Source organism: Entelurus aequoreus, linkage group LG22 (genome assembly GCF_033978785.1).
Source record: "Entelurus aequoreus isolate RoL-2023_Sb linkage group LG22, RoL_Eaeq_v1.1, whole genome shotgun sequence".
NCBI lineage: Eukaryota > Metazoa > Chordata > Actinopteri > Syngnathiformes > Syngnathidae > Entelurus > Entelurus aequoreus.
In genome coordinates, this window is record NC_084752.1 from 44311127 (window position 1) to 44323168 (window position 12042).

The 12042-nt window shown below is 36.9% G+C and overlaps 1 protein-coding gene across 1 annotated transcript in view; it reads left to right on the plus strand.

Moving 5' to 3' along the window:
- LOC133639810 (FHF complex subunit HOOK-interacting protein 1A-like) overlaps positions 1 to 12042 on the plus strand; it is an 84379-nt gene that overhangs the window by 42752 nt on the left and 29585 nt on the right. Inside the window, exon 3 of the mRNA XM_062033427.1 lies at positions 2629 to 2850. Coding sequence (XP_061889411.1) covers positions 2746 to 2850 — 105 coding nt within the window. The 5' untranslated portion in view covers positions 2629 to 2745. The remainder of the gene's footprint in view (positions 1 to 2628; positions 2851 to 12042) is intronic.

Here is a 12042-nt window from a genome sequence, read left to right on the forward strand (position 1 = left end):
GTAGAGTACTGGGTCCTAGTTACTTTATTTGTGTAGAGTACTGGGTCCTAGTCACTTTATTTGTGTAGAGTACTGGGTCCTAGTTACTTTATTTGTGTAGAGTACTGCGTCCTAGTTACTTTATTTGTGTAGAGTACTGGGTCCTAGTTACTTTATTTGTGTAGAGTACTGGGTCCTAGTTACTTTATTTGTGTAGAGTACTGGGTCCTAGTTACTTTATTTGTGTAGAGTACTGGGTCCTAGTTACTTTATTTGTGTAGAGTACTGCGTCCTAGTTACTTTATTTGTGTAGAGTACTGGGTCCTAGTTACTTTATTTGTGTAGAGTACTGGGTCCTAGTCACTTTATTTGTGTAGAGTACTGGGTCCTAGTCACTTTATTTGTGTAGAGTACTGGGTCCTAGTCACTTTATTTGTGTAGAGTACTGGGTCCTAGTCACTTTATTTGTGTAGAGTACTGGGTCCTAGTCACTTTATTTGTGTGAAATACTGGGTCCTAGTCACTTTATTTGTGTAGAGTACTGGGTCCTAGTTACTTTATTTGTGTAGAGTACTGGGTCCTAGTCACTTTATTTGTGTAGAGTACTGGGTCCTAGTTACTTTATTTGTGTAGAGTACTGGGTTCTAGTCACTTTATTTGTGTAGAGTACTGGGTTCTAGTTACTTTATTTGTGTAGAGTACTGGGTCCTAGTTACTTTATTTGTGTAGAGTACTGGGTCCTAGTTACTTTATTTGTGTAGAGTACTGGGTCCTAGTCACTTTATTTGTGTAGAGTACTGGGTCCTAGTCACTTTATTTGTGTAGAGTACTGGGTCCTAGTCACTTTATTTGTGTAGAGTACTGGGTCCTAGTCACTTTATTTGTGTAGAGTACTGGGTCCTAGTTACTTTATTTGTGTGTAGTACTGGGTCCTAGTTACTTTATTTGTGTAGAGTACTGGGTCCTAGTTACTTTATTTGTGTAGAGTACTGGGTCCTAGTTACTTTATTTGTGTAGAGTACTGGGTCCTAGTTACTTTATTTGTGTGGAATACTAGGTCCTATTTACTTTATTTGTGTAGAGTACTGGGTCCTAGTTACTTTATTTGTGTAGAGTACTGGGTCCTAGTCACTTTATTTGTGTAGAGTACTGGGTCCTAGTTACTTTATTTGTGTAGAGTACTGGGTCCTAGTCACTTTATTTGTGTAGAGTACTGGGTCCTAGTTACTTTATTTGTGTAGAGTACTGGGTCCTAGTCACTTTATTTGTGTGGAATACTGGGTCCTAGTTACTTTATTTGTGTAGAGTACTGGGTCCTGGTTACTTTATTTGTGTAGAGTACTGGGTCCTAGTCACTTTATTTGTGTTGAGTACTGGGTCCTAGTTACTTTATTTGTGTAGAGTACTGGGTCCTAGTCACTTTATTTGTGTAGAGTACTGGGTCCTAGTTACTTTATTTGTGTAGAGTACTGGGTCCTAGTCACTTTATTTGTGTAGAGTACTGGGTCCTAGTCACTTTATTTGTGTAGAGTACTGGGTCCTAGTTACTTTATTTGTGTAGAGTACTGGGTCCTAGTCACTTTATTTGTGTAGAGTACTGGGTCCTAGTCACTTTATTTGTGTAGAGTACTGGGTCCTAGTCACTTTATTTGTGTAGAGTACTGGGTCCTAGTCACTTTATTTGTGTAGAGTACTGGGTCCTAGTCACTTTATTTGTGTAGAGTACTGGGTCCTAGTTACTTTATTTGTGTAGAGTACTGGGTCCTAGTCACTTTATTTGTGTAGAGTACTGGGTCCTAGTTACTTTATTTGTGTGGAGTACTGGGTCCTAGTCACTTTATTTGTGTAGAGTACTGGGTCCTAGTTACTTTATTTGTGTAGAGTACTGGGTCCTAGTTACTTTATTTGTGTAGAGTACTGGGTCCTAGTCACTTTATTTGTGTAGAGTACTGGGTCCTAGTCACTTTATTTGTGTAGAGTACTGGGTCCTAGTCACTTTATTTGTGTAGAGTACTGGGTCCTAGTTACTTTATTTGTGTGGAGTACTGGGTCCTAGTCACTTTATTTGTGTAGAGTACTGGGTCCTAGTTACTTTATTTGTGTAGAGTACTGGGTCCTAGTCACTTTATTTGTGTGGAGTACTGGGTCCTAGTTACTTTATTTGTGTAGAGTACTGGGTCCTAGTTACTTTATTTGTGTGGAGTACTGGGTCCTAGTTACTTTATTTGTGTGGAGTACTGGGTCCTAGTTACTTTATTTGTGTGGAGTACTGGATCGTCTAGCAGTGAGTTATGTCATGTTGCCTAGGATGGCTCCAGAAGGTTCTTAGTGTTGTCACAGCAAAGCAAAAGTCCTGCTCCAGCCCACTAGTCCACTTGTCCAACCACAACAAGTCCTTCCTCTGTCCAAATATAGACACCTTGCCAATTTCCAAAAAGTTTTGGAAAACCTTGGCGTAGCGTGAGCTCCACTCACAACTATTTGACAGCGCGCTCTCAAGTCATGTGACCTCACTGGATATTGTCCCTGCATGCCTCGCATAGCTGCAGCAGGGTGGGGTGAACTATGCACAATGTTTCTGGAGATGTGGCTTTTTTTTTCCTCAGGTCTCTGAACCGGTGTGTTTCCCCGCCCCCCCCCCCCCCACAGGTCTCGTGTGGCTAGTCTGTCTCCCGTGGTTACGCTCGCACCCACTCAGCAGTCATGGACGCCCTACCGCCCCCGCTTGTGACATGGTGAAAGCCACATGAGAGCCCGCCCGCCGCGATGGCTTCCATGGTTGCCAACGGAAACCAAGATGGGCAGTCTCTGGTGCTGCAAGGCGTGGACCCAGAGACCTGCATGATTGTCTTCAAGAACCACTGGGCTCAGGTACATGTCAGTCACTGCCCCCCCCTACTGGTTATGTCTGCAATAACACCTCCTTAAAACAACACCCGGCTAGATTTTTTCCACTGAGGACCACAGACTGACAAATCAAATGCTGCGGGCGCCATCTTGGTAGTTTCCTCCATCAACACCAATACAATATAATAAAATTTAAAAAATTAATTTGGTATAAATCTTGTGTGACTGCTGAAGAGCCAAATCCCATTTGAAATGCTAACAAATTAGCACGACGGCGAGATAGCGTCAAGTAACAAAAAAATATGAGCAAAATGAGCTAACACAAAGCTAGCATGCTAACAGTGCTATGCTAACATTCTAACAATAGCATGCTTACAGATGCTAACATTCAAATGCATCAAGGACTAAACTATGACTGAGATCATTGGCGTTGTTAGGCCTATTTTAGGGGGGCTCAAGCCCCCCTAAAATGTTCTTAAGCCCCCCTAAATAATTTGGTGTTAAAAAATTTTTTAAAAAAAATCAAATTTTTTTTTTCCATAAAAGTATAATTTTCTAAAAAGCTACTTATTTTTTTTCCATAAAAGTATTATTTTCTAAATAGCTACTTTTTTTTTTTTTTTCCATAAAAGTATTATTATCTAAAAAGCTACTTATTTTTTACATAAAAGTATTATTTTCTAAAAAGCTACTTTTTTTTTTTCCATAAAAGTATAATTTTCTAAAAAGCTACTTATTTTTTTCCATAAAAGTATTATTTTCTAAATAGCTACTTATTTTTTTCCCATAAAAGTATTATTATCTAAAAAGCTACTTATTTTTTTTTACATAAAAGTATTATTTTCTAAAAAGCTACTTATTTGTTTTTCCATAAAAGTATTATTTTCTAAAAAGCTACTTATTTGTTTTTCCATAAAAGTATTATTTTCTAAAAAGCTACTTATTTTTTTCCATAAAAGTATAATTTTCTAAAAAGCTACTTATTTTTTTTCCATAAAACTATTATTTTCTAAAAATCTACTTATTTGTTTTTCCATAAAAGTATTATTTTCTATTTTTTTTTTTTTTTTTACAAATACATGCCGACATATTCTTTATAAAGTGGCCCGAATATGAGTTTAAATAAATAATAATATAACCTGTCTATATTCACTCAGTTTCCCCTCACTTCATAGCGTAAGGTAGAGAGCCCCTTTAGTGCGTCGGTATCCAATCCATTCCACTTGTTCATATAGAAAATGCCCACATCACTCAAAATCCTGTCCGCATTTTCTCTGCGACCTTGCTTGCGGTCCTGCAGGTGTACGAAGCACATTAGCACACAGCACTGCAGAACAAGAACCTTGTGTCTGCAATTGTAAATAATTTAGTTTTTAAGTTTTGTGTTTCTTGTAGAATCTATATACAGTTAAAATAATGAAAAAAACATCATTCAATATATTTGTTTTATTGTATTGTTACATTAATAGCTGTTGTATTATTATAGTATGGCTTGTTAAACATTTCATAGGATTTTCAGAGGGTGGAAGAACCAAGACATTTAATATAAAATGTAAAATGAATAAATACATAAAAAGAAAAAGAAAGAAAATGGTTAAAAGCCATCGTCCCAGGGAGCATTTAATTTTGTCCAGTGCATTTTTTTTACCGTCCCCGGGACGACGGGACTACATTACTCTCAAGCCCTGGAAGTTATGTTTTATTGTTTGCATTATTTGTTTCAGCGTTGTACTTTGAAGATGGTCCCTCAGCTCTTTGACAGCTTTGGCTCTTTTTCAGATCAGCAGACGGACTCTAAGTCTTTCTTATTTACAGTATATATAAATGTTTCTCATTTCTATTCAGACTTACATATATATTGAATTTCCTTAACGGCTTGCCATAATATATATATATATATACATATATATACACTACCGTTCAAAAGTTTGGGGTCACATTGAAATGTCCTTATTTTTGAAGGAAAAGCACTGTACTTTTCAATGAAGATAACTTTAAACTAGTCTTAACTTTAAAGAAATACACTCTATACATTGCTAATGTGGTAAATGACTATTCTAGCTGCAAATGTCTGGTTTTTGGTGCAATATCTACATAGGTGTATAGAGGCCCATTTCCAGCAACTATCACTCCAGTGTTCTAATGGTACAATGTGTTTGCTCATTGGCTCAGAAGGCTAATTGATGATTAGAAAACCCTTGTGCAATCATGTTCACACATCTGAAAACTGTTGAGCTCGTTACAGAAGCTACAAAACTGACCTTCCTTGGAGCAGATTGAGTTTCTGGAGCATCACATTTGTGGGGTCAATTAAACGCTCAAAATGGCCAGAAAAAGAGAACTTTCATCTGAAACTCGACAGTCTATTCTTGTTCTTAGAAATGAAGGCTATTCCACAAAGTTGTTTGGGTGACCCCAAACTTTTGAACGGTAGTGTATATATAAATATATTATGTACAAGCCAAATGATCCCGATCCAGATATTACTTTAATTCAAGTAATTAAGTAATATTTCCAGGGCTTGAATTTACAATCATTTTAGTCACATATGTGCCCAAAATGTAATCTGTGCAACTTCAAAATATTTGGGAACAAACAATTACTGTATTGTGAGCGAAAGTGGTGGCATTAGCCTCTATGTTGTGAAGTAATAACATAGAAGCTAATGCCATGACTTTCATTGTGTTTCAGTGTATCTTGAAGGATCATGCAAGTCATTGTTTCTTGTTGATGCTGTAAACAAAATGTCACTGTGCAAACCCATGTTTGTTGTTGTACTGAACACACATTGAAAATAAACCCACTGAAATAATAATAATAACAATGATTAATTTCTAAGTCTTTGTTAGCCGTTTGTGAAGTTTTGTGCTCGTGCGCTACGTTCGCTCGCATCCTGTGCATCTCCTGGGGGCTAAGCCCCCCCCCTGTCCTTAAAAGCTAGTGACGCCCCTGACTGAGATGTAGTAATATTTGACAAATTAGTCAATTAGCCAAAAAGCTGGCATGCTAATATTAGCATGCTAACAATTGTGCTGCTAAAAAATGAGCTGCAGGCCACAAATGCCCCCCCCCCCCGCTGCACTCTGGACAGCCCTGTTCTAGGCCTTCTAGTGGTGTTTCTCTCACATGGCTGACAGAAAGAAGGTTACTAATTGTGAGGTAGGGTCAAGTATCACTCCTCCGTCATCGAGGCGAGGCCCCTCGCAAAATATTTGTTGCCACGGTGACAGGAGAGAGTGCTCTCGGCAACGCTAACGTGCACCGCGGCCATCTTGCCAGTGGAATCTTGGCAGGGTCTCCCCTTCCCTCGGGACAGTTAGACCACCACACCCACTGACTTTTTGGGTGGAAAGCGTTGGGCTGTATATGTGAAGTAGGAAATATACTGTAGGTTCTTAACCTTGTGCACTAATATTGTACTCAACATGACACAAAACTTAACCTTGTACACTAACTTTGTACTCAACATGACACAAAACTTAACCTTGTACACTAACTTTGTACTCAACATGACACAAAACTTAACCTTGTACACTAACTTTGTACTCAACATGACACAAAACCATCCCAACACAACAACTAGAAGCAATGTTGAGAGTCCAGTCCATAGTGGATCTAACATAATAGTGAGAGTCCAGTCCATAGTGGATCTAACATAATAGTGAGAGTCCAGTCCATAGTGGATCTAACATAATAGTGAGAGTCCAGTCCATAGTGGATCTAACATAATAGTGAGAGTCCAGTCCATAGTGGATCTAACATAATAGTGAGAGAGTCTAATCCATAGTGGATCTAACATAATAGTGAGAGTCCAGTCCATAGTGGATCTAACATAATAGTGTGAGAGTCCAGTCCATAGTGGATCTAACATAATAGTGTGAGAGTCCAGTCCATAGTGGATCTAACATAATAGTGTGAGAGTCCAGTCCATAGTGGATCTAGCATAATAGTGTGAGAGTCCAGTCCATAGTGGATCTAACATAATAGTGAGAGTCCAGTCCATAGTGGATCTAACATAATAGTGAGAGTCCAGTCCATAGTGGATCTAACATAATAGTGAGAGTCCAGTCCAGAGTGGATCTAACATAATAGTGAGAGTCCAGTCCATAGTGAATCTAACATAATAGTGTGAGAGTCCAGTCCATAGTGGATCTAACATAATAGTGTGAGTCCAGTCCATAGTGGATCTAACATAATAGTGTGAGAGTCCAGTCCATAGTGGATCTAACATAATAGTGAGAGTCCAGTCCATAGTGGATCTAACATAATAGTGAGAGTCCAGTCCATAGTGGATCTAACATAATAGTGAGAGTCCAGTCCATAGTGGATCTAACATAATAGTGAGAGTCCAGTCCATAGTGGATCTAACATAATAGTGAGTCCAATCCATAGTGGATCTAACATAATAGTGTGAGTCCAGTCCATAGTGGATCTAACATAATAGTGTGAGAGTCCAGTCCATAGTGGATCTAACATAATAGTGAGAGTCCAGTCCATAGTGGATCTAACATAATAGTGAGTCCAGTCCATAGTGGATCTAACATAATAGTGAGAGTCCAGTCCATAGTGGATCTAACATAATAGTGAGTCCAATCCATACTGGATCTAACATAATAGTGTGAGAGTCCAGTCCATAGTGGATCTAACATAATAGTGAGAGTCCAGTCCATAGTGGATCTAACATAATAGTGTGAGAGTCCAGTCCATAGTGGATCTAACATAATAGTGAGAGTCCAGTCCATAGTGGATCTAACATAATAGTGTGAGAGTCCAGTCCATAGTGGATCTAACATAATAGTGTGAGAGTCCAGTCCATAGTGGATCTAACATAATAGTGAGAGTCCAGTCCATAGTGGATCTAACATAATAGTGTGAGAGTCCAGTCCATAGTGGATCTAACATAATAGTGTGAGAGTCCAGTCCATAGTGGATCTAACATAATAGTGTGAGAGTCCAGTCCATAGTGGATCTAACATAATAGTGAGAGTCTAGTCCATAGGGCCCTGGAGGTAGACTGCTGCTATGAAGTGCTGCCAGCCGTCCATCACCCCGAAGGAGAATCAAGCGTTGGTGAAGGTGTGGGGGTGGGGGTGGGGGTGTGTATGTGCCCATTGTTTTGGGTGTGTTAATGTAGTGTCCATAGGCCTGGGGCCGTTCTGCATGCAAGCAAAAGATTGACTCCAGGTGTCGTTGAGGAGGGAGGGAGGTCAAAAGCGTCCATCATTGAGTTGTCCTCGGGGGGGGGGATGTTTTCAGAACAGCCTGCTCCTGTTGTTGCAGCGTCAAGGCCATTCCAGGGAGTCAAATCGCAGATTAGGCTTTGAGTTTTCCCGCGAGCAGACATTACAATGGCTTGTCTGTTCTATTCGTCCATGCTGGCTCTCAGTTGTGTGGTCCTCTGTGTTTTTAAATTTTTATTTTTATTTATTGCTTTAATTAGTTTTACCCTTTAAAATAATTTTAATCATATTTATTTTTATATTTATTTATTTTTTGTTTTTATTGCGACCCCGAAGCGGTAGAAAATGGATGTTGTGCAGCACTTTGAAAACATTTTTGTTGTTCAAATGTGCTTTACAAATAAAGTGGATTGGATTGGTATTTGTGTGAAAACAATGTGGAAAATCTGATCAGAATGTTGTATTTTTGCTTGAAAATCAGTTTTAAAAGTGAAAGAAAAACAGCTGTAATTGAAGAGAACGTGCAAGAATGTCTCATGGAGATCAAACACTTACCACTCATGTGTTGCTAGGTAGATTTCACAATAAGAACTGCCCCGTCAGTCACACCCCCTTGGCGGAGGTCTGACTTGACGTTCCTCTTATGTCAGATGTTAAGAGTCCCAGCACGCCCTTGAAGACCATGTGACCTAGGACACACAGATAACAGCCACAGATTTATGAGGGGTCACTTGGCAAATAACCCGCCACTCATTCAGGAAGTCCGGGCAAACAAACAAAGAGCTCAGTGAGGCCTGCAGGGCAGCAGATAAGATGCAGCATACAACTCATCTTCTACTGACTGGACTAGGGTTGTCCCCATACCAATATTTTGGTACTAGTACCAAAATGTATTTCGATACTTTTCTAATACAGTCTATATCAGGGGTCACCAACCTTTTTGAAAGCAAGAGCTACTTCTTGGGTAGTGATTAATGCGAAGGGCTACCAGTTTGATACACACTTAAATAAATTGTCAGAAATAGCCAATTTGCTCAATTTACCTTTAACTCTATGTTATTATTAATAATTAATGATATTTACACTTAATTGAATGGTTTAAAAGAGGATAAAACACACAAAAATGACAATTGCATTTTGAAACATAGTCTATCTTCAATTTAGACTCTTTAAAATTCAAAATTCAACCGAAAAAAAGAAGAGAAAAACTAGCTAATTCGAATCTTTTTGAAAAAATTAAAAAAAATAATTTATGGAACATCATTAGTCATTCTTCCTGATTAAGATTAATTTTAGAATTTTGATGACATGTTTTAAATAGGTTAAAATCCAATCTGCACTTTGTTAGAATATATAACAAATTGGACTAAGCTATATTTCTAACAAAGACAAATCATTATTTCTTCTAGATTTTCCAGAACAAAAATTTTAAAAGAAATGCAAAAGACTTTGAAATAAGATTTAAGTTTGATTCTACAGATTTTCTAGATTTGCCAGAATAATTTTTTTTTAATTTTAATCATAATAAGTTTGAAGAAATATTTCACAAATATTCTTCGTCGAAAAAACAGAAGCTAAAATGAAGAATTAAATTAAAATGTATTTATTATTCTTTACAATAAAAAAAATTAATTTACTTGAACATTGATTTAAATTGTCAGGAAAGAAGAGGAAGGAATTTAAAAGGTAAAAAGGTATATGTGTTTAAAAATCCTAAAATCATTTTTAAGGTTGTATTTTTTCTCTAAAATTGTCTTTCTGAAAGTTATAAGAAGCAAAGTAAAAAAATGTATGAATTTATTTAAACAAGTGAAGACCAAGTCTTTAAAATATTTTCTTGGATTTTCAAATTCTATTTGAGTTTTGTCTCTCTTAGAATTAAAAATGTCGAGCAAAGCGAGACCAGCTTGCTAGTAAATAAATACAATTTAAAAAATAGAGGCAGCTCACTGGTAAGTGCTGCTATTTGAGCTATTTTTAGAACAGGCCAGCGGGCTACTCATCTGGTCCTTACGGGCTACCTGGTGCCCGCGGGCACCACGTTGGTGACCCCTGGTCTATATCAAACTTGTTTTCATGGAGGGCCACATCGCAGTTATGGTTGCTCTCAGAGGGCCGCTTCTAATAGTGAATAGCATATCAATATAAATGTATATCTGTGTTGTCCAGATACCAATATTTTTGTACTGGTACCAAAATGTATTTTGATACTTTTCTACATAAAGGGGACCACAAAAAAAATGTAATTATTGTCCTTATTTTAACAAAAAATCTTAGGGTACATGAAACATATGTTTATTATTGCAATTTAGTCCTTAAATAAAATAGTGAACATACTAGACAACTTGTCTTTTAGTAGTAAGTAAACAAACAGACTCCTAATTAGTCTGCAGTAACATATTGTGTCATTTATACACCTATTATTTTGTACACATTATGAGGGACGAACTGTAAAAATTAATTATTAATCTACTTGTTCATTTATTGTTAAAATCTGCTTATTTTCTGTTTTAACATGTTCTATTTACACTTCTGTTAAAATGTAACAATCACTTATTCTTCTCTTGATTGGATGCTTTCGATCCGATACCAAGTAGGTACAGGATCATACATTGGTCATATTCAAAGTCCTCATGTGTCCAGGGACGGAAAAATATTTTGTGATGCTAAAAAATATTGATTTAATCATAGTAGTATCGACTATATACGTTCCTGTACTTGGTATCATTACAGTGGATGTCAGGTGAAGATCCACCCATGGCATTTGTTTACATTGTGATGCCGGTGAGCTATTGTATCCTCCTGCAGTGTGTAGTGAAGCATGTTTAGCTATTCCTCGTCCTGCAGTGATAATGCTACTTGTAAGAAACTTACTTTGTCGCCATGGAGGCGAGGATTAGTGATTTAGAAGTAGCTAAAACACTGCAGACTGCAGATGGAGGTTAGCTGCTAGCCATGTCTTAAAGCACCTCTTCCTGAGGGTGTTTCAGTGTTATAACTTCACCTTTATCTTTACTTTTTAAGCCAAAATGCGTCTGTTCTCCCTTTTCTGTCTACACACTGTGTCTGCTTGTAAGTACTCTGTGTGTGTGTGCTGCCGAACATGCTCATCTGCTTGTAAAACCAGCAATGCCAAGACGTAACGACGCGCTGTCATGCCCGTAAAACAAAACTGGTACTTTTTAGAGGCGGTATAGTACCGAATATGATTCATTAGTATCGCAGTACCGGTATACCGTACAACCCTAGACTGTACATCAGGGGTCACCAACCTTTTTGAAACCAAGAGCTACTTCTTGGGTACTGATTAATGCGAAGGGCTACCAGTTTGATACACACTTAAATAAATTGCCAGAAATAGCCAATTTGCTCAATTTACCTTTAGCTCTATGTTATTATTAATAATTAATGATATTTACACTTAATTGAACGGTTTAAAAGAGGAGAAAACACGAAACAAATGACAATTAAATTTTGAAACATAGTTTATCTTCAATTTCGACTCTTTAAAATTCAAAATTCTACCGAAAAAAAGGAGAGAAAAACTAGATAATTCGAATCTTTTTGAAAAAATTAAAAAAATAATTTATGGAACATCATTAGTAATTTTTCCTGATTAAGATTAATTTTAGAATTTTGATGACATGTTTTAAATAGGTTAAAATCTAATCTACACTTTGTTAGAATATATAACAAATTGGACCAAGCTATATTTCTAACAAAGACAAATCATTATTTCTTCTAGATTTTCCAGAACAAAAATTTTAAAAGAAATTCAAAAGACTTAGAAATAAGATTCAAATTTGATTCTACAGATTTTCTAGATTTTCCAGAATAATTTTTTTGAATTTTAATCATAATAAGTTTGAAGAAATATTTCACAGATATTCTTCGTCGAAAAAACAGAAGCTAAAATGAAGAATTAAATTAAAATGTATTTATTATTCTTTACAATAAAAAAAATTAATTTACTTGAACATTGATTTAAATTGTCAGGAAAGAAGAGGAAGGAATTTAAAAGGTAAAAAGGTATATG